Below are 21,457 nucleotides of genomic sequence, written 5' to 3'. Positions count from 1 at the left end.
GTCCCAGCCCAGAGAGTCACCTTCCTGGGTTATGTGGTGGACTCAACGATCCAAAGGGTCTTTCTTCCCTCAGAAAAGGTCCTAAAGGTGGACAAGACCATGTTACGGTTGCAGAGCAACAGTCAGGTTTCAGTCAGGGAGGCCATGTCAGGATTGGGATTACTAACATCCACACTTCCGGCAGTACATTGGGCGGGACTGCACTTTCGTCCTCTTCAGTTATTTATTCTGAAGGTTTGGGACCACAGTCAGACCTCTTTGGATGCCTTAATCTCCATCCCAAATCAGGTCAAAAGGTCACTCTGGTGGTGGAGAAAGGGAGCAAATCTGTCCCAGGGTCTCGAGTGGATCCTGCCAGTGACCAAGACAGTCACAACCGATGCCAGCGGTTCAGGTTGGGGAGCACACTTGGGTCCCAAGTGGGTCCAAGGGACCTGGAGGAAAGAGGACGCTCTAAGATCCTCCAACTGGAGGGAGCTGAGAGCAGTAGAACTAGCGCTCAGAGCCTTTCAGGGGGAACTTCAGGGACAACATGTGAGAATCCGTTCGGACAATTCCCCAACAGTAGCCTACATCAACAGGCAGGGGGGTACAAAAAGTTGCTCCCTATGGCTTCTGGCAGAAGCCATCCTGAAGTGGGCCGAACTCAATGTATTGTCCCTGTCTGCAACCCACTTGAAGGGAGATCAGAACCAGACAGCGGACTTTCTCAGCAGAACAACTCTGAGGGAAGGCGATTGGATCTTAAAGCAGGAGGTATTCAACATGATTGTTCAGAGATGGGGAACACCATGCATAGACCTCTTTGCCTCGAAACGCAATACCAAGACAAGTCTTTTCTTCTCCCTAAACAGATGGGACGGAGCGCTGGGAATAGACGCACTCGCCCAGACTTGGGCATTTTCAAGGTGCTATGCCTTCCCCCCTCCGGTCCTGATTCCGGCAGTATTGAGGAAGTTGCAAGGGGAGAATACGATCCTCATCTTGATCGCTCCTTATTGGCCCAGGAGACCGTGGTTCTCCATTCTAAAGAACCTGGCAATAGAACCTCCTTGGATCCTTCCGGCCCAGACCGACCTTCTTTCTCAGGGTCCAATCTGCTGCCCTCAGGTAGACAGGTGGAACCTGGCAGCCTGGCTTCTGAGGAGTCATTGTTGAGGGGCAGGGGTTTTTCTGAGCGTCTAATTAAGACTCTCCTAAATTGTAGGAAAGTAGAAACTCAAAACATCTATTGTAAGGTGTGGAGACGTTTTAACATATGGTGCTCAGAAGGCTCCTTTGACGTTCATAGTTCAGTGGCAGTGCTAGAATTCCTACAGTCAGGTGCAGACAAAGGTTTAGCACTTAGCACATTGAAAGGACAAGTTTCTGCGTTGAGCGTTTTTCTAGAGAAACAACTAGCGTTAGACCCTTGGATAGCAAGGTTCTTCAAGGGTCTAAGTAGACAGAGGCCAGTTAGAACCTCTTCCCTTCCAGTTTGGAACCTCTCTTTGGTTTTACAGGCTCTTACAAAAGAACCTTTTGAACCACTAGAATCCTGTTCTTTGAAACTAATTACCCTCAAAACGGTGTTTTTAGTGGCAATTACCACGGCAAGACGAGTCAGCGAACTCGAAGCCCTTTCCATCAGGGCCCCTTATTTTCAAATTTTTCCGGATAGGGTTATTTTCAAAACCGATCCGGCCTTCTTGCCAAAGGTGGCTTCAAGATTTCGTAGGAGCCAAGAAATCATCTTGCCTACTTTTTGTTCTAATCCTGTGAGGGAACAGGAACGTTCATTCCATAATTTAGATGTTAGAAGGTGCATTCTCCAATACTTAGAATGCACTAGACAATTTAGAAAGTCAGAGTGCCTTTTTGTATTATTTTCAGGATCTAAGAAAGGATCCAGGGCGTCCAGACGGACTATAGCCAGATGGCTTAAATCGGCTATTGTTCAAGCTTATGAGTTAGGAGGGTCAGACCCCCCAGATGGGATCAGGGCACATTCCACTAGAGCGGCTGCAGCTTCACAAGCGGAATGGGCTGGTGCTTCTCCTGAGCAAATTTGTAAGGCTGCAACGTGGTCCAGCTTCAACACGTTTGTCAAGCACTACAGATTGGATCTGCTGTCAGCAAAGGACCAAGCCTTTGGTCGTAAAGTTCTGCAAGCAGTAGTCCCACCCTAAGGTAAGGTGCTCGCTTATCCTCTCTAAGGTGGCTGTCCTGAAAGACGATCCAGGGAAATATGGAGTTACTTACCGGTAACGTCCTTTTCCAGGAGTCTTTCAGGACAGCACCGGTACCCACCCAGGTACTGGACGTCTGAGGACTCATCACATAAGACCGTCAGGTAAGATTGTAATGTTTGTGTTGTATGACGTGTTCTTGTGTCTCCCCAGTTGGCCGGAGGTGCTCGTGATAAACTGAAGGGCCAGTGGGAGGATGAGACTTAAATCTCTGATTGAAGGCGGTGTTTCCTGAGAGGGGAGGAGCCGGGATCTCTCTAAGGTGGCTGTCCTGAAAGACTCCTGGAAAAGGACGTTACCGGTAAGTAACTCCATATTTAATCCATTGCAGCTTACCAGTCTTTAGATGTAATAGCTGCGCTAGTTCCATTATGCCACTGGCTCTGAATATGAGAGTAGCTAAGAGGAAGAGCTGAATGTGGGAATCCCCTCACTTTAGACGGGTTTTCTCTCACTTCTTGTTTAGGCTATGGGACAGAAAGTGAAGGGAAATATTCACAATGGAACACGGATTGGGGGGGGGGGGGGCAATTTGGGCTGTAGCCCTTCCAAATTTTATTGAAACTGAAAAAAAAAAAGTTTTGCCTTTTTCATTCCATTTTAAAGACTGCCGTGGTCCTGCAACCCACCACATCCTCTTTGCATTGAATTCATAAATCTATAGAATACACTGCAATACTCTGATGGAGGTCTGCCATAACAGCAGTGGGATTGTGCCCATATGAAAAAACTGTTGGCAAAAGCTGAGAGCTGACTGAAAGTGGTAATTAACGGTACATGTGAATGGGAAGATATTCCTCTTACAGTAATGGTTGGGGAGGTATTTTTGCCCATATTTCACCAGCCTATCAAAGTGACAACACCTGGCACCATTCTTTCCAGGAGGTGCTTTTATCCTAATCTCTCCCACATAGGAGATTGAGGAATTGGGCCAACAAGTTGGAATACCTTACTCTTGAGACATCATTATCATTCTTTAGGACATTAGAAATGACCAGATGTATAGAAAACGATGGTTAAAATCTTAAGCATGGCATAATTTGGGTATTTATAGACATCTTAAAGTGGTTGTAAAGGCAGAAGGTTTTTTATCTTAATGAATTCTATGTATTAGGAAAAAAAGAATTCAATGTGCAGGAACCTGCCTCAGCCCCCCCAATACTTACCTGAGCCCCATCCAGTGCCGAACCTGACCTCCCTGGGGCCCTAAGCAAAATGACATGGCACATTAAAAATGAGAAGCGGGGGGGCGCTGACGACAGTGACATGTCACATTAAAGAAAGTTGAGAAGGAGGGGGTGTTCTGCTGTCGGAAATGACATCTTACATTAAATTGAGAAGCGGGAGGTGCTGACTTCTTACCTCTTCTCCCATGCAGCCAGCGAGTTGAGAAGCGGGGTGAGGGGGCGAAAATGACTTCTCACCAAGCGGGGCCTCTAGTAATTTGGGGGGCCCTTCGCAGCTTTGCGGGGCCCTAAGCACCTTGCATAGTGAGCCTATAGGGCGGATTGGCCCTGGCCCCATCTCTATCCAGTGATGTCCTGGATCGGCCATCTGGGGCTCTTCCTCCTGATCGGCTGAGACACAGCACCCGCGCCATTGGCTCCTGCTGCTGTCAATCAAACTTAATTAGCCAATCAGGAGAGAGTTGGGAGGTGGGGCCGAACCGCAGCTCTGTGTCTGAATGGATACACGGAACTGTAGCTCAGATTGGGTGCCCCCATAACAAGTTGCTTGCTGTTGGGGCACTCAACAGGAGTGATGGGCAGAGCGCTCCAGCCAGGGACCTGAGAAGAGGATGATCTTGGCTGCCCTGTGCAAAACCACTACACAGGGTAGGTAAGTATAACATGTTTGTAAAGTCTCTTTTTTTCTATTAAAATAACAATCGCTTTAAGATTTGTATTAATTTTATAGATTTTTTTTTCATCTTGGTCAAAAGTAAGGAAATGTTGCTCCTTAAACATACAATGTCGACCTCCTACAACCCTATTGCCTTTCCTACAAACCAACCCAGGAGTCTATCAGTTTACATCATCTTTTTACTAATGCTGTTTAATGAGGGGACTTTTGACACTGAATAAATCAAGTTTATCCTCAACATAAATTAGTCACTTGTTTTAATAATCTTTTAGCCTTTGTAGGCTGAACTTTTTAGGCACATAGCATGCATTTTCCCGTATACGTTCCCCAGACCCCGTCTCTTTCCCTAATGAAGTGTGATATTATCCCTTATGCATGTCATATAGAGGCTCTTATATTCGCATTGTACTTGTCATGGATGGATTACGTCCCATCTCAGTTTACTATAATATTTACACAATGGTGTAACTGGGATTGCGGGCTTCAGCAACCTGCTTCCTCAGAAACACAAGGTTCCAGAGAACAGCAAAAAAAAAAACAATGTAAACCACTTCCTACACTGTCTGGGAGCGGTGCAGACCACAACTGTACGGTAACTAAGACATCTGCAAGATAATACTGGAAAACAATCACAGGGCAGAGTCCCCACCCAAGATTGAATGTTGCAGGGTCAGGAAGACTAAATGGAGCTGGAGGAGGTTAAGTGATGGAGGTGAGCCCTGCATTGATAGGACTTCAGGGAAAGCTATTTTGGTCTTGTTTATGTGGCCATGAAGCAAATGTCATTGTAGAGCAGTGAACCATACATACTTAAAGTGGAGGTTCACCCTATAAAAAAATTCTAACACTACATCCAGCACCGTGCTGCATATAAAGCTGAAGCTGACTGATGGTCTGATGTGCCCACACACCATCGGTTAAAAAAAGATTGTGTCAGAACGCGGTGACGTAAAACACACGACGTGCTGAAAAAAACGAAGTTCAATGCTTCCAAGCATGCGTCGACTTGATTCTGAGCATGCGCGGCCTTTTGACCGATGCCTTTGCATACTAACGATCGGTTTTGACCCATCGGTTAGGTGTCCATCGACTCAATTTAAAAAGAAAGTTCTTTTTTTTTTTTACCGTAGGATAACTGACCGATGGGGCTCACACACTATCGGTTTGGACCGATGAAACTGACCTTCAGTCCGTTTTCATCGGTTTTGACCGATCGTGTGTACGCGGCCTATATGATATTTTTGTGGGAGAAAAAAAAGAATGTACCTGCTGAGTTTTTTTAACCATATTGTGATACTCTATTAAAGTGGTTTGCTCTTCCTTATTCCTTACTGTCATTGTCGCATCAGTTTCACCGGACAGGGACACTGGTCGCAATAAAAAAAGGTGAATGGTGTTCTAGCTTTCCCCTACGCACAGAAAACAAAATAAGCATTGGTTGCATTGTATTACAAAAAACCCTGACATTGGTGTCAGTTGACACTGTAATAACCCCGACATTGGTGTCAGTGGACACTGTAATAACCCTGACATTGGTGTCAGTGGACACTGTAATAACCCCGACATTGGTGTCAGTGGACACTGTAATAACCCCGACATTGGTGTCAGTGGACACTGTAATAACCCTGACATTGATGTCAGTGGACACTGTAATAACCCCGACATTGGTGTCAGTGGACACTGTAATAACCCCGACATTGGTGTCAGTGGACACTGTAATAACCCCGACATTGGTGTCAGTGGACACTGTAATAACCCCGACATTGGTGTCAGTGGACACTGTAATAACCCCGACATTGGTGTCAGTGGACACTGTAATAACCCCGACATTGGTGTCAGTGGACACTGTAATAACCCCGACATTGGTGTCAGTGGACACTGTAATAACCCCGACATTGATGTCAGTGGACACTGTAATAACCCCGACATTGGTGTCAGTGGACACTGTAATAACCCCGACATTGGTGTCAGTGGACACTGTAATAACCCCGACATTGGTGTCAGTGGACACTGTAATAACCCCGACATTGATGTCAGTGGACACTGTAATAACCCCGACATTGGTGTCAGTGGACACTGTAATAACCCCGACATTGGTGTCAGTGGACACTGTAATAACCCCGACATTGGTGTCAGTGGACACTGTAATAACCCCGACATTGGTGTCAGTGGACACTGTAATAACCCCGACATTGGTGTCAGTGGACACTGTAATAACCCCGACATTGGTGTCAGTGGACACTGTAATAACCCCGACATTGGTGTCAGTGGACACTGTAATAACCCTGACATTGATGTCAGTGGACACTGTAATAACCCCGACATTGGTGTCAGTGGACACTGTAATAACCCCGACATTGGTGTCAGTGGACACTGTAATAACCCCGACATTGGTGTCAGTGGACACTGTAATAACCCCGACATTGGTGTCAGTGGACACTGTAATAACCCCGACATTGGTGTCAGTGGACACTGTAATAACCCCGACATTGGTGTCAGTGGACACTGTAATAACCCCGACATTGGTGTCAGTGGACACTGTAATAACCCCGACATTGGTGTCAGTGGACACTGTAATAACCCCGACATTGGTGTCAGTGGACACTGTAATAACCCCGACATTGGTGTCAGTGGACACTGTAATAACCCCGACATTGATGTCAGTGGACACTGTAATAACCCCGACATTGGTGTCAGTGGACACTGTAATAACCCCGACATTGGTGTCAGTGGACACTGTAATAACCCCGACATTGGTGTCAGTGGACACTGTAATAACCCCGACATTGGTGTCAGTGGACACTGTAATAACCCCGACATTGGTGTCAGTGGACACTGTAATAACCCCGACATTGGTGTCAGTGGACACTGTAATAACCCCGACATTGGTGTCAGTGGACACTGTAATAACCCTGACATTGATGTCAGTGGACACTGTAATAACCCCGACATTGGTGTCAGTGGACACTGTAATAACCCCGACATTGGTGTCAGTGGACACCGTAATATCAACCAACACTGAAGTCAGTGGATGTAATATTAACCCCCAGTACTGGGGAATCAATAATGGCAACCAGCACTGTTGTCAGTAATACACGGCCTGGTATGGACCTGAGGGGGACCCCACACAACTTTTTTTTTCACATTTTTTTTTTTTTACTGTCCTTTTGGATAAGGATTCAAGAAAATTGTTTTTTTTCTTATGGTCAAACACAGGATATTTACATTCCCTACATACAGTGGTCGTTAAGTGGTTAATATTACTTATGTATTACCCAATACTACATTGTGGTTATGGAGGAAAGTGTTGCAAGATGTTATAGCAGGTAGAAAAGTCAGACTGGGTGGGCTGACTGTGTCCTATCTGAATTGTGAAACTCTGTGTTCCTGTGTTTAGCGGGCGCAGGGATTTACAGTTACAGTCACTGGGACTAGATCCACAGCTGGAAACATAAACAGGGGACAGGAGGGAAAAGGGGGAGCCGCGCACACTGGTGATGTGTACTCACGGCTCTGACCCCCTGCTGTTGTAATCTGAAAATAATTGACTGGTCTCTCTGGGAGGGAGGCGAGAGAACTTTATTTGTAAGTCTAGACTGATGCCTCTTCCCAGAACAGGGTCATTTGGCTGCGGTTTTAATGATCTCCAGCCAGATCCTTACCCTCAGGTTCAGGCTTTGCTTCTCCTATCCACTTGCATCGTAAAATGTATCAGGAAATGTTTTCATTTGCCGTATTCTACTTGAATCTTTGATATATTAATACATTAAACCAAAACACTGGATTAAAGTATGTCGACGCAGGGATTGCAGACATGAAAAGAATGATTTTCACATCAACATCTTCTGACTCAAAGGCAGCAAAGAAGGGACTCGGCGGTCTTCAGCAAGATGGGGGTACGCGCCCACTGTGCCCTTCCCTGGAAATGTGGAGCCATTATGATAAAATATTTGGTGTGCACATGGTGTGCTACCATACTCCAACAATTTTTATCTCACAACCAACCCTAGTTTGTTCCAATGATTTTTATAAAAGTTTTACAGTACAGAGAATATAGATCTTGCCTTTTCATTGAGCATCATACAGTGTCTTTAGGGAGTCATACATTTAATACACACAAGTAGAGTTGAGCGGATACCTGGATTTTCGGGCTCGAACCCGAACTTTAAAAAAAAAGTTTCGGGTTCGGGAACCCGAACTCCGAACCCCATTGAAGTCAATGGGACACGGACTTTTAGTAAAAAAAAAAAAAAAAATGCGCGGAGGTCCCCCCAAATTCAATAACCAGACCCTTTAGGTCTGGTATGGATATTAAGGGGAACCCCGCCGTCAATTTAAAAATAAATGACGTAGGGTTCCCCCTAAATATCCATAACCAGACCCTTCAGGTCTGGTGTGGATTTTAAGGGGAACTCCACCCCAAATTTAAAAAAAAAATGGCGTGGAGTTCCCCCTAAAATCCACTACAAGACCCCTTATCCGAGCACGTTGACCTGGCCGGCCGCAGAAAAGAGGGGGGGACAGAGTGCCTCAGAGAGGGTCTCATCCCCAAAACCCTTGCCCGGTGGTTGTATGCGGGCAGGGGGCTTATCAGAATCTGGAAAACCCCTTTAACAAAGGGGACCCCCAGATCCTGGCCCCCCCTGTGTGAAATGGTAATGGGGTACACTGTACCCCTACCATTTCACAAAGGAAGTGTAAATAGTAGTTTTCAGAAAAAAAAACACACACACACCGTAGAACAAATTACTTTATTAATTAAACCAAATAAAAATACAGCAGTGAAAATAGACGATCGATGCTGCTCGCTGTTCCATCGTTGTTTCTATCCAGCGTCGGGTGATCTCTCCAGCGACGGGTGATGTCTCCAGCGATTGGTCCAGCGATGAGAACATCCATCCATTCAGAGCACAGCTCAGCGAATGACGCGCCGATGCTTTGACGTTTCTTTTATAGGGGAGGTGGGCCACGAGTCACGTGACCCCGTCCCCCTCTGACGCACACTCTGCTACGTCACTGGGACAGCCCTTGCATCAGAGCGGAGGAGTCGTCCTCTTATAGCATGCGTGGCCCATTATCATATCCTGATGTTAACTGTACCTTATTCGCTCTAATGTTTAAGGTGTACATGTCACCCAACCCTAGTTTAAAGTGAAACTAAAGCCATTTTTTTTTTTTTTTGGAGAGAGGCCCCCTGCCGGTTTATTTTTTTGCCTTTTGTTTTCCATTGGGGAGATTACCCTTTACTTCCTGTCCCAAAGCCACAACAGGAAGAGGAAATCCCTAGTTGTCACCAGAACTAGTGTCCCCATTGAAAGATTTCCCCTCTTCCTGTTCTGGTGACAATCCAAAATTTGGGAATTTCTTTTTAACATCCATTCTTTAGTAATAATGGTAAACAGAACAAATAGAGGGGGGGGTGTAGTTCCCTAATGGAGACAAAGACAGCAATAACAACCCGAGAGGAGTTTTAATTCCTCACCACTTTCTCCAAACTAAAAAAAAAAGTTTTCCTTTTTAAAGCGGAGTTCCACCCAAAAGTGGAACTTCCGCTTTAAGCATTCTCGCCCCCTTACATACCACATTTGGCATGTCATTTTTTTTTTTTTTAGAGGGACTTCTTGTCCCATTTTCTCCTTCTGCTTCCCGGCCGCCTAGGCAACTCCTCTCTCCCTCCCTGCAATCTTCTGGGACACGTCACAGGCCCCAGAAGATTGCCTGGCCAATAGCAGAGCGCAGCGCGACTCGCTCATGTGCAGTGTGCGCCCAGGCGTGAAGCAGTAAGCTGTCGCGGCCGGGTGTCCACAAATGCTATGACAGCGCCGCAGAGAGGAGCGAGACTCCGGACGTCCGAATGGCTGGACTGTGGAACAGGTGAGTGTGTTTATTAAAAGTCAACAGCTACACTTTTTGTAGCTGCTGGCTTTTAATAAACTAAAAAATGGGTGGAACTCTGCTTTTAACCACTTGCCTACTGGGCACTTTTATCCCCTCCCTGCCCTGGCCAGTTTTCAGTTTTCAGTGCTGTCGCACTTTGAATGACAATTGCACGTCATGAAACGCTGTTCTAATATGGCATTTTTATTTTTATTTTTTCACAAAAGTGGAGCTTTCTTTTGGCAGAATTTAATCCTCACCGGGTTTTTATTTTTTGCTAAACAAACCGAATATTTTGAAGAAAAAATAATATTTTTTTATAGTTTGTTTTAAAATGTTGCAAACAGGTAATTGTTCTCATTCATTGATGAGGCTGCACTGATGGATGCTGGTAGGCTGCACTGATGGGAACTGATGAGGTGGCACAGATGAGGCAGCACTGATAGGTGGCACTGAAGGGCACTGATAGGTGGCACTGATGGGCACTGTTAGGACTGCACTGATAATCCGTGTGCCCTGATTATCAGTGTAGATGTCACTTTAACACAAGCCAGTGTGAGGAAAGGAAAGCCAATACCCGGCTTGTGTTTACATTCTGTGATCAGCTGCCATTGGCCACAGCTGATCATGTGGTAAAGGGTTGCTGGGATTGGCCCTTTCCAAAGGACTCATCGATCACAGAGCGTGCTGCAGTTTCCACCCCCCCAAGCCCCCCTTATACTTAACCTGAGCCCAATCTTGATACAGCTATGTACACGAAAGCAGAGGCTCTGTCTGCTTTCTTGCTCCTCATTGGCTCAGACACTTACTGTCAATTACAGCCAGTGAGGCTTCTCACTAGGTCCACTGTCTGTGTCAATAGATGCGAGTGGGGGGCAGCAAGGAGCACCTGCAGGGGACCCAAGATGGGGAGAATCAAGGGTGCTCTGTGCAAAACCTTTGCAAACAGTTATTTTAAAGAAAAAAAAAAATTTACGTTTTAGAATCACTTTAGGAAACTCCTAAAAAAATCCTTCCGCACTCTGGCAAAAAAACTAAATCCTTCCGCACTCTGGCAAAAATACAAAATCCTTCCGCACTCTGGCAAAAAAAAAAATCCTTCCGCACTCTGGCAAAAAAAAAAAAAATCTCTCCTCCTTTACTCTATCCACAATAAAAAAAAAAACGTTTTGCCTTAAGCAAAACTTTAAATACAATCTATCTGAAGAAAAATAGACACGCTCAAATAATTTGATTCAAATAGTGCATTCCAACAATATTCCTACCATAGGGTCTCTTTTTTTAAAATGGTGGGCCACACCATACCCAATAAACATACTGGGCCAGATTCACATAGAGATACGACGGTGTATCTCCTGATACACCGTCGTATCTTGAATTCAAGATGAAGCAAAATGCCTAAACTGAAAGGCCAATTAATCTCAAACTGAAATCAAGAGAGACTAAATATCCTTAAAGGATCACTAAAGGAAATTTTTTTTTTAGCTAAATAGCTTCCTTTACCTTATTGCAGTACTGGTTTCATGTCCTCATTGCTCGTTTTTGCTTTGAAGTTGCTGTAATTCTGCTGTGATCTCCACACTTCCTGCTTGTCTGGCTCCTTATGAAAAAACTCATGGGAGCTTCTCACTGTGGTCTAAGCTGTGTGTCTAAAACTCCTCAGAATCAATCAGATTCATTTTAAAAACAAAACACTGCCCTGGATTTGTTTGTTTTTGTTCTGTGGGTCTCTTTACTTCACATAAACATGAAACCAGTTTAAAACCGAAAGTGAAACTAGAGGCATATTATATGATATAATTTAATCTATTTATAATCATTTTTAAAAGGAATCAGTTAACTTTTATGTCTCTATACCCTGTAAACAGTCATTTCAGCAAAACATTTTTTTTCCTTTAGTGACCCTTTAAGTTAGTGCATCAGCTGTGTAATGTTGATTTGAATCCAGTGATTGGGATCCAAGCATGTTAAGGATGCATGGAGTATAATAGCCACTTGTCAGCAGGACAAATAAATGATAGCCCAGCATGGATAATGCATCTTTATATGGGCTGACAGCTAGTATATCCACTCCAGTGTTTGTTAGCTCATGCACTAATTTAAGGATATTTTGGCTCTCTTGATTTCAGTTTGAGGTTAATTGGCCTTTCAGTTTAAGCATTTTGCTTCATCTTGAATTCACCTTACTTTATCCGCACTAAATGTAGACTATTCTTATGAAATTTATACCTGTCTGACCACTTTGGTTAGACATTACTTACATACCGGTGGGTTATTCACCCATGGACCAGTGGGCGCTAGCAGACCTCATTTCCTTCCTCCAATCCATTTTGCATGGGTCTTTATCCTATGGATCTGTTTTTAATTATACCAATAGGCTTTTCTACTGTACTTGACCTTGTTGGTCCCGAAGAAGCAGGGTACCTGTAAAATGCATTGACCCATCCTAACGATTAGTGCACCTATTGTAATGTATTTTTATGCAGCTGAGCTAGGTGCTGCTCCAGGCATGTGGGCAGATCCTGACTCCATTGTCACGATTTTGCCCGAGCCTGAACCAGCCCTGCGACGTCGGCAGACTTCAGCTCGCTGTCTGCTGAAAATGGGTCACAGGCGTGTAGAATGAACTGCATTCCTGTGATCCATAGGAGAAGTACAGCCAAACAAGCTATGGCTGTACTTCTCCTTTAAATGGCCACAGCAGACATTTTAATAATATAGAGTACACATGGGAATAGTAAAGAGGCAGTCCTGTTATTTGCAATATTTTGGCCATAGCTACATGTTCAGGGAATTGCTTTGGGCCCGCTGGGAAAGTTATTGGAATGCTTATCACTGGAGTTCTTCGGTCTCCAGTGCCCAATCCATCCAAATAGACTTAAATGGGTGTAGAGCCTATGCTTTCTGTAGACTAATGACCTACTGATGATGATGATTTGGAATTTTCCTATCGACTACCTTTTAGAAGAGCTCTGGCTTTAGGATAGTAGTTCCAAACCAGGAAGCCTAGTATTGCTTTAGTAGCTATGTTAAAAATATATATATATATATATATATATATATATATATATATATATATATATATATATATATATATAAAATATTTTAGCATTTAGCAACATTGATGGTAGTTTCTATTCCACCGACATACAAGTGCAAAATTTCAATGATTTTTATTTGCATTTTGGCCCACTTCCCTTTATCATATTTTTTTTTTTCTTTTTTTAGCTTGCGGCTCACTGCGTGCATATTTGTATTATGTTTAAACAGTATTAATTTCACCTTACGGAACTAATCAAGACATTAATTTCTGGGATGTGATGCAACATTTAACTTTCCATCATTTAGAATCCCTTTTGTCTACAGCAAATAGATTAAATTTAAACAGATGATTTCCCTGTGTATGATGTGTACCTCATATAATTTATTCTTTCAAATCCTTAAAGAGACTTTGTCTTCTAAAATAAAAACCCTAAAACTGCTGCAGGTGTAAAGTGCAGGCACATATGGGTACCTTTTTAGCGGCCTCAAAAAGCCTGCAGAGTATCAAAATGCCAAACTATTCTGATATGCTAAGCTTCAGCACTGCCCTATAGCTCCTTCTGCATTTTCCATTTGGTCAATGAGGTTGCCTATCATGGTGATTGGCCAACAGAAATGTGAGAGGCAGGACTTAAAGCAGTATAAAACCCAAAAATGTAATATTGCAGTTTTCCAGTCCTTTGATATGGTGGCTACATTCGTTTTCTTTTTGTAGGCTTTTTCCCCCCTCTATTTTAACCTGGTGTCCTGGCCGGTAACACACCTCCTTTATTAGAGTGCCTACACTCTGGATTAAGGAGCTCAGGGGGCACCTCTGGACAGCAGCATTGTCAGTCTGGGGGAGGAGAGTGTTGGAGGTACTTGCAAGTTTAGATGCAGTGGCGGAATTACCAGGGTCGCACTTGGAACTAGGCCCTGGCATTCCGCCGCTGTCAGGGGGCCCCAGTGGGGTTGCTATTTACAGGTGAGCTGAGCATGTATCTCTCATACAGCTCACAGCCATCATTGACAGTTCTCCCTTTCTCCTCTCTTGCACGGGATGAGAAAAAAGCCGATTTGCTCTGTCTCCAACCCCCCCTCCTCTCCTGTGTGTGCTCTGCTGAAAGTTAAGTGTGAAGCTAAGAAGTTCACGCTTCCCGCAGAGCACACACAGGAGAGGAGGGGAGTTGGAGACAGAGCAAATCGGATCTCTCCTTTCTCATCCCGTGCGAGAGAGGAGATAGGGAGAACTGTCAATGATGGATGTGAGCTGTATGAGAGATACATGCTCAGCTCACCTGTGATTAGCAACCCCGCTGGGGCCCCCTGACAGTGGCAGAATGCCAGGGCCCAGTCGCAAGTGCTACTGCTGCGACCCTGGTAATTCCACCACAGTATTTCCAAATACTGTATTTGACAATATGATTATAAAGGAAGAACCACCATAAAGAATATAACATTCCCAGTTATTTTGTTGCCAACACCCCAATACTTGTAAATAGAGAACCAAAAGTGCCCCCCGGTACTACGGGGCTTCACGGGCAAACTCTTGTACACAATGTATCATAAAACATAAAAAGTATTCATGTTTGAAGATTAAAAAGTGTAGTGGTTTAACACCTCACCATACATAACATATAATACAGCATGTGAATAAGGTACCATGCTCAAAAAGAGCTACTTAAATTTCAGAAAAATTTCTCCTATAGTCTGATGCGTTTCAGGAGGTTTAACACGTATCCCTTCTTCAAGGGCATGGAGAAGTTGTTGTTTGACAGTTAAAGCTCAGTTTAGTGGTAAAAATTGAGAAATGAAAGATTTCGGTGCATGTAAAAAGATTATCGCTTGGCGACTTAAGTGCGGGTGTATCAAGATGGCCGTGACGGAACATCACTTCGTCACGAAAACAGACGGGTCCCCCTAATCTGACAGAACACCCACAGCCAGGGTTTTTCTTTTCTCTTTCTTTCTTTCTTTCTTTCTTTCTTTCTTTCTTTCTTTCTTCTTAAGTGTAAAATGTGTTCTTTTCTCCAGTCATATGCTTAATTTAGATTAAAATTCCTACTAAAATTTGGCAGCTATGGTTGGACTTTTCTCTAGCAGGAGAAAGTTTTTAAACAGAACATTTAGACTTGCATGCATTATCCAATATGATAGTCAATCAGCCTACCGTTGTGTTTATTTTTTATTTTTTTTAAAAAAGCCTAATTGAACAAGCTGAAGTTAGAAGCTGATTGGCTTCCATGCACAGCTGCACCAAATTCTGAGTGCTCCAGTTTTAGTAAATCAACCCCCATGTGTGGGCAGGCTGAATGTACTCGCTAGATCAACTTGGGTGCAACCAGCCGGTCGGATTGTACATGTGATTGTTGCTAGTGGCTATTATAGCTGCTGGGAGGGTGCATGTGATCAGCACATGTCCAGACAGAGGGTCGGGGTCATGCAGCCTCATAGGACAATCAGGGGAGAATGAAAGCTCCTCCTACAAGCTTTACCCAGTGCTCAGCTGGACGCTGATAGAAGTCACAAGACTGCTATATACTGCTGATGAGAAAAGGTTTTTAGCAGTTTTTATTTACCAAAATAATAAATTTCCATGTTCTGTGTACTGTGGGAGACCAGATATAGTGAATGCAGGGTCCTGGTTTTAGTAAAACTTTAAGCTAATCTATGAATAATGCAGCAGGAGGAGCAGGACTTTCTGAAGCAGCAGAAGGCGTGGGGTTAGAGAGGGGCAAAGCTAGGAATTCCAGCAGAGGAATCTTGCTGAAGGCGACCCCAAAATCCAAGAGTCTTACCACAACTAAAAAAAGTTTTTAGTGATGTGGCTTTGTAAAAAATGTTTTTGTTTTTTTAAAGGATCCAAGAAACATATTAGACATAGGCGTGTGCACAGGGTGTGCCAGGTGTACCTGGGCACACCCTAATCAACCTGTGTGGTGCAGATTGCCCCTGCTTCCTGTCTCCGCCTGCAGTGCTGTCAGCTTCCCTTCCTCTCAGGAGCGGGGAAGGGGCTGGTAAATATGTCATTAACCGTCCTTCCTTTTCTAAATAAACTGTACTGATCGCTCCTGTCTTCATTCTTAACTTATATTATCTTGATATTTCACCAAAGCCCCATAATGGGGCTCCTTAAATAATTTTTAAAAAAATGAATAAAAAATAATATTGGAAAAAAAATGACCGATACCGTACACTGCTCTTCTGGCACCAATCTTTATTGACACATCCACTGCTCTTCTGATACACGCATGTGTGTTTGTTTTCTGGGGTGCACACCCTAATGCAATAGGCTGCGCACACCAGTGATATTAGTATTTATGGAGGGATACAATTTTTTAATTTATACGGGTCAGTCTTGTCCTTTCTTTTTTAATGTCACTTAAAATCATGTTACAAATGCGGCATAAAAAGAGTTAAGGGAGTCTCGACAGACATTTTATTTATTCCCTTCCTCAGTGTGTCAGAGGCTCTGAAATGAGCAGCCATTTTCCACATCCAGTAAATGAATATCTAACTGGAATTGATTCTCATTTTTAGTAGCAGGAAATAATAAATCCATGCTTGAAGGATTCCCCCTTCGAATCATGCTGGTGTCCAAGCTAAACAGCTGGCCCTATGCCTGCTCCCTCTCGCTGCCTGCAGGGCCAGCACAGCCTGGCCTCTCCCCCTGCAGCATGCAGTAAAGAAGGTAAAACTCGAATGCTCCTTCCTCTGTGGTTAATATATCTGTGTACGTTTACTTGTGTGCTCTCAATGAACCTGAATGTCCACAATTTCCCTGGAATGTTTGGAACCGGGTGGGTTCTTTCAGAGGATGAGTGAGCTGATCTCGCAGGATGCAATGACCTCTTCCCTAAGACTGCTGGGTGGGAAACAAAGGGAAACATATGCTGCCAACTGTCACTGATTTTCAGGGACAGTTATAGGAAAATGCAAAGTGCATGTGTTCCAATTTTCATAGGGAAGCCTATGGCAGCCAACTGAACATCTGCCCAAATGTGTCCTCTAAAGTAAACCTGGGCAGTTCAAACCATATAGGATCAGTATATCCTATTGGCAGCTGAAGTTGTATGAAACTCCCAACGTTTCCTGTAAGCTTGGCTCAACCCCATCCACCTTTTGTTGGTCAAATAGGCCACCTTTCACACCGGAGGACCACTAAAGGGGCTGAGAAAGAATTCTTAGGTGTAATGAAGCTCATCTTTTACATGAAAGGTCAAGATTTGCATCTGCCTGTTTTTCTAGGTCTGCTGACCCTTTGAAAGCTTTAGCTGTAATTTTAAATATGTGGTTATAAATTAAGATCTGTTTTAAGATTAGGCTGTGCTTAAAAGAATAGTGAAACTCCAGGCAAATGACTAAATATTTGGTTGCAATACATGTACACTCTATTACCAAAAATACTTTGAAATTTAATGGCATCCCAGTCTTAGTCTATAGGGTTCAATATTGAGTTGGCCCAACTTTTGCAGCTATACCAGCTTTAATTCTTCTAGGAAGGCTGTGCACAAGGTTTAGGAGTGTGTCTATGGGAATGTTTGACCATTCTTCCAGAAGTGCATTTGTGAGGTCAGGCACTGATGTAGACGAGAAGGTCTGGCTTGCAGTCTCCGCTCTAATTCATCCCAAAGGTGTTCTATCGGGTTGAGGTCAGGACTATGTGCCGGTCAAGTTTCTCCACCCAAAACTCACTCATCCATGTCTTTATGGACCTTGCTTTGTGCACTGGTCAAAATCATTTGCTGGAGAGGGGATTATGGTGTGGGGTTGTTTTTCAGGGGTTGGGCTTTGCCCCTTAGTTTTAGTGTAGGAACATCAGCATACCAAGACAATTTCATGCTCCCAACTTTGTGCAGACAGTTCAGGGTTGGCCCCTTCCTGTTCCAACATGACTGTGCACCAGTGCACAAAGTAAGGTCCATAAAAACATGGATGAGCGAGTTTGGGGTGGAGGAACTTTACTGACCTGCACAGGAGTTCTGACATCAACCGATACAACACCTTTGGGATGAATTTGAGCGGAGACTGCGAGCTAGGTCTTCTAGTCCAACATCAGTGCCTGACCTCACAAATGTGTTTCTAGAAGAATGGTCAAACATTCCCATAGACACACTCCTAAACCTTGTGGACAGCCTTCCCAGAAGAGTTGAAGCAGTTATAGCTGCAAAGGGTGGGCCAACTCAATATTGAACCTTACGGACTAAGACTGGGATGCCATTAAAGTTCATGTGCGTGTAAAGGCAGGCGTCTCAATACTTTTGGTAATCTAGTGTATGTTTAGGTGTAACCTCCCCTGATAACACGCCTCTCCTAGTCAAAAGGAACACTCTGCTACTTCCTGGTTTAGCATTACTAATTATTGGGTTAGCTCTGTTGCCTCCTGGGTCATCTCATTGATCATTGGACAGAGACGTTGATATGTATTTACTGTCCAATGAGCAGGTTGGAAGTGGGACTGGCTCAGCAGCACAGTGTCTCTGGCTGGTAACCCTGGCAAGACATTGGACTTGAGAACCCCCAACCTTCGTGTCTGTAATTGTGAGCAGTCACGCAGGAATTCATGACTTGGCTATAAGTACATAATCATGATGAGCATATAGTGATTAGTGATGAAAAGGAAGCACTAATGGTTGCAAACAGAGCATTGGTCCTTTCTTCTCCATGGGCCAACTTCCCGTGCTGTTTTATAGGATCTGTTTCCTGTCCACCATAGTGTAGAGGGGGTTTGGTCTTCAAATCTTCAGTAATACAGCTGCATCTACTTTTATAGCTGCTATAAGTCTGAAGTCTTAAGCCAGACACTTGACTGTACAAAAATAATTGTATGGGATCCATCTTCCAGGCACATTTCAAGCACTTTGGCAGTGTCCTGTGCTGAGTGCGTGTGAACAAAATCGGACAATAACTTAAAATGGGAACCTGGCATTGCAAGTGCTTAGCGTGGGATTTTCAATGGTTGGTGTGTGGCAGTAGGCCTAAAGAATATTCCCACCATCTTCTACTATATGAAAACCTCACCCAAGAGTAGGCAGGCATAAGTTGGAGGAGGGAGGTTTAAAAAAATAACAGAATTAGTTGTTTTCAGTTCTGGTAAATATCGGCATAGGATTGTGTGGTTTTGGCACCATTGTCTTGATGTGCCTGTAAGGTACGAACTTTTAAGGCTAATTTAGCACTGGTTGTTGTAATGTAAGCCTATTATAGTAGAAATATGGAGACTTTGACTGTTGGTTTTCATTTAAAAGTAGTTGCATGGCTGCAGAGGCATCATTAGACCTTCTTTTAGGTGTCCTAAGTGTTGGGGCTATGTTGTCTTTAAAATGTTTCATCTTCTATCCACTTATTTTTAAAACCTAAGCAATCTGCTGTGGGCAACCTAAACCCACCCCTCGAGTATCACAGATGTAGGCAGTACATTGCAAGGGGTGGTCATGTTGTAAGCGTTGGATATTGGCTGCCCCTCATCTATATTGTGGTTTTCCTGGCGTGTGCTCCATAGGTTGCATGTGTGTTGCTATTCCCTGCATCCTGTCTCCCTCTCAGAGTAGATGGATTGTTTTCCTGTTTCCCTGGAAGACTCTTGCTATGGGGTAATAACCCCACTTTACTGCATTTTTTTTATTGCAGATCTGTGGCTGTTTGAAGAGGAATGTAGATGTCTAATTAAGTGTTTGAAAGCATATCTGGCTAACTGAAGATGTGGGTTCATATGGGGATATTTTGTTTTTTGGCTACATTGTTGGATTTAGTGGGGTGGGGTGGAATGTATATGAATGAATGAATGAATGAAAAACTTATATAGCGCGGCACATGCGAACTGAATCGCCTCTGGGCGCTTGATGTTTCGTGTCTCATGACATCAAAAGAGCAGAGTTTTAATCCGTCTTCTGAAAGTCAGGTGGTTTTCCTCCAACCGAACGCTGGTTGGTAAAGCGTTCCATAGTCTCGGACCTTGAAAAGCAAACCTTCTTTCTCCTTTGGACTTGTATTTGGTTTTTGGCACCTTGACCAGATTTTGGTCAGTGGATCGCAGAACGCGATTAGAATTGTGAGGTTCTATCTTGTCGCAAAGATATTGCGGCGCCTTCCCATGGATGCACTTATGTGTCAGGCAGAGTGCTTTAAATACAATTCTGTCTTTTACTGGCAACCAGTGAAGGGTTCTCAACGAAGGTGAGATTGATTCCCACCAGTCTGGCGGCCGTATTCTGAACGACTTGCGGACGGGAGATTTGGTACTTTTGGGAGCCCGAGGTAAAGGGCATTTGCATAGTCCAGTCTGGAATTCACGATTGTTCCCACCACTACTGCTACGTCTTCTTTGGGGATAAATGGAATAAGTCTGCGTAGTAGGCGCAACAAATGGTGCGATCCTGTCAGGGACTCACCTTCCAAAATCGTCAGCCCAGCATTGGGCTGAGACAGCGGCGTGCATCAGCGGGACGCGCGCGTGCGTCAGCGGCGCGCGCGCGTGCGTCAGCGGCGCGCGCGCGCGCACGTGCGCAGCGGGAGCGCGCGCGTGCACGTGAACCCTCCTTGGCGCCAAAACGCCTTTAAAAGCTCAGTCCTTGCTTCCTGCAAGTTGCTGTCTGATCTGCAGTCCCTGATTGAACTTGAACCTGAGAACCTGCTTACCTGATTTGAACCTCTGATTGAACTTTGACCCGGCTTGCTTGACCATCCATACCTCTCCGATCCTGACCTCGGCTTCCATTGACCACCTCTTCTGATTGACCTACCATTGCCAGACCCTCCTGCTTGTACCCTGGTTACTCTTCTGCCTGCTGCACCTGATTACCTGAACCATCTGTTGTGACCCGGCTTACCTGACTCCGCTTCCGTCTGCTATCAGTGATCCAATCACCTTCCAGCCTACCCGTCCAGAGGAAGTCAGCACCTGCTTCACCTACCCAGCACGCCGGCACTCCTACCCCGCCAGGCTCCTGAGTCTGCTGTTCCCAATCCGGCAGCTCACGAGCCGGAGCTGTAAGAGAGGCCTTCTCCTACCATCGGGCTCTGGCTACCAGGTACGTGATACATAACAGTATCAGACAGCCATGACAGAGCCCTCAGGAATGGCCCCGGCCATGGAGGAGATTTGCAAACACCTCGCATCCCTCACACAAGCTGTAAAGAACCTACAGGACGGCTACATGCGACTGGAAGGTCAAGTACAGAACCTATCCGGAGACACAGCTTCTACATCCGCTGCCAGATCATCTCCATCGGCCTCTGCTCCATCCGTAGTAATGCTACCGCCCGAACCCAGAGTTCCGATGCCAGAGCGATTCACCGGGGATCGTTCCAAATTCCGGGATTTTCGTAATGCCTGTCAATTATATTTTGCCCTTCAACCAAGGACTTTTTCCCTAGAAGCCACTAAAGTGGGATTTGTGGTTTCTCTTCTTCAAGGAGAGCCCCTAGCTTGGGCACACCGATTATTGGAAGAAAATGGCACCAACACA

General features: G+C 44.6%; 1 protein-coding gene across 1 annotated transcript; it reads right to left on the bottom strand.

Annotated features, from left to right (window-relative positions):
* Positions 1-2,560: 2,560 nt before the first annotated feature.
* LOC120918371 (cell wall protein IFF6-like) lies at positions 2,561-20,673 on the bottom strand. The gene is made up of 3 exons (XM_040329915.1): positions 20,628-20,673; positions 5,557-7,109; positions 2,561-2,695 (listed from the first exon to the last, which is right to left on the bottom strand). Exons 1-3 carry the CDS (start codon positions 20,671-20,673, stop codon positions 2,561-2,563), a joined length of 1,734 nt encoding a protein of 577 aa, XP_040185849.1.
* Between the last annotated feature and the right edge of the window lie 784 nt (positions 20,674-21,457).

Source organism: Rana temporaria, chromosome 12 (genome assembly GCF_905171775.1).
Source record: "Rana temporaria chromosome 12, aRanTem1.1, whole genome shotgun sequence".
Lineage (NCBI taxonomy): Eukaryota > Metazoa > Chordata > Amphibia > Anura > Ranidae > Rana > Rana temporaria.
This window is presented reverse-complemented; position numbering and strand designations above follow the sequence as displayed.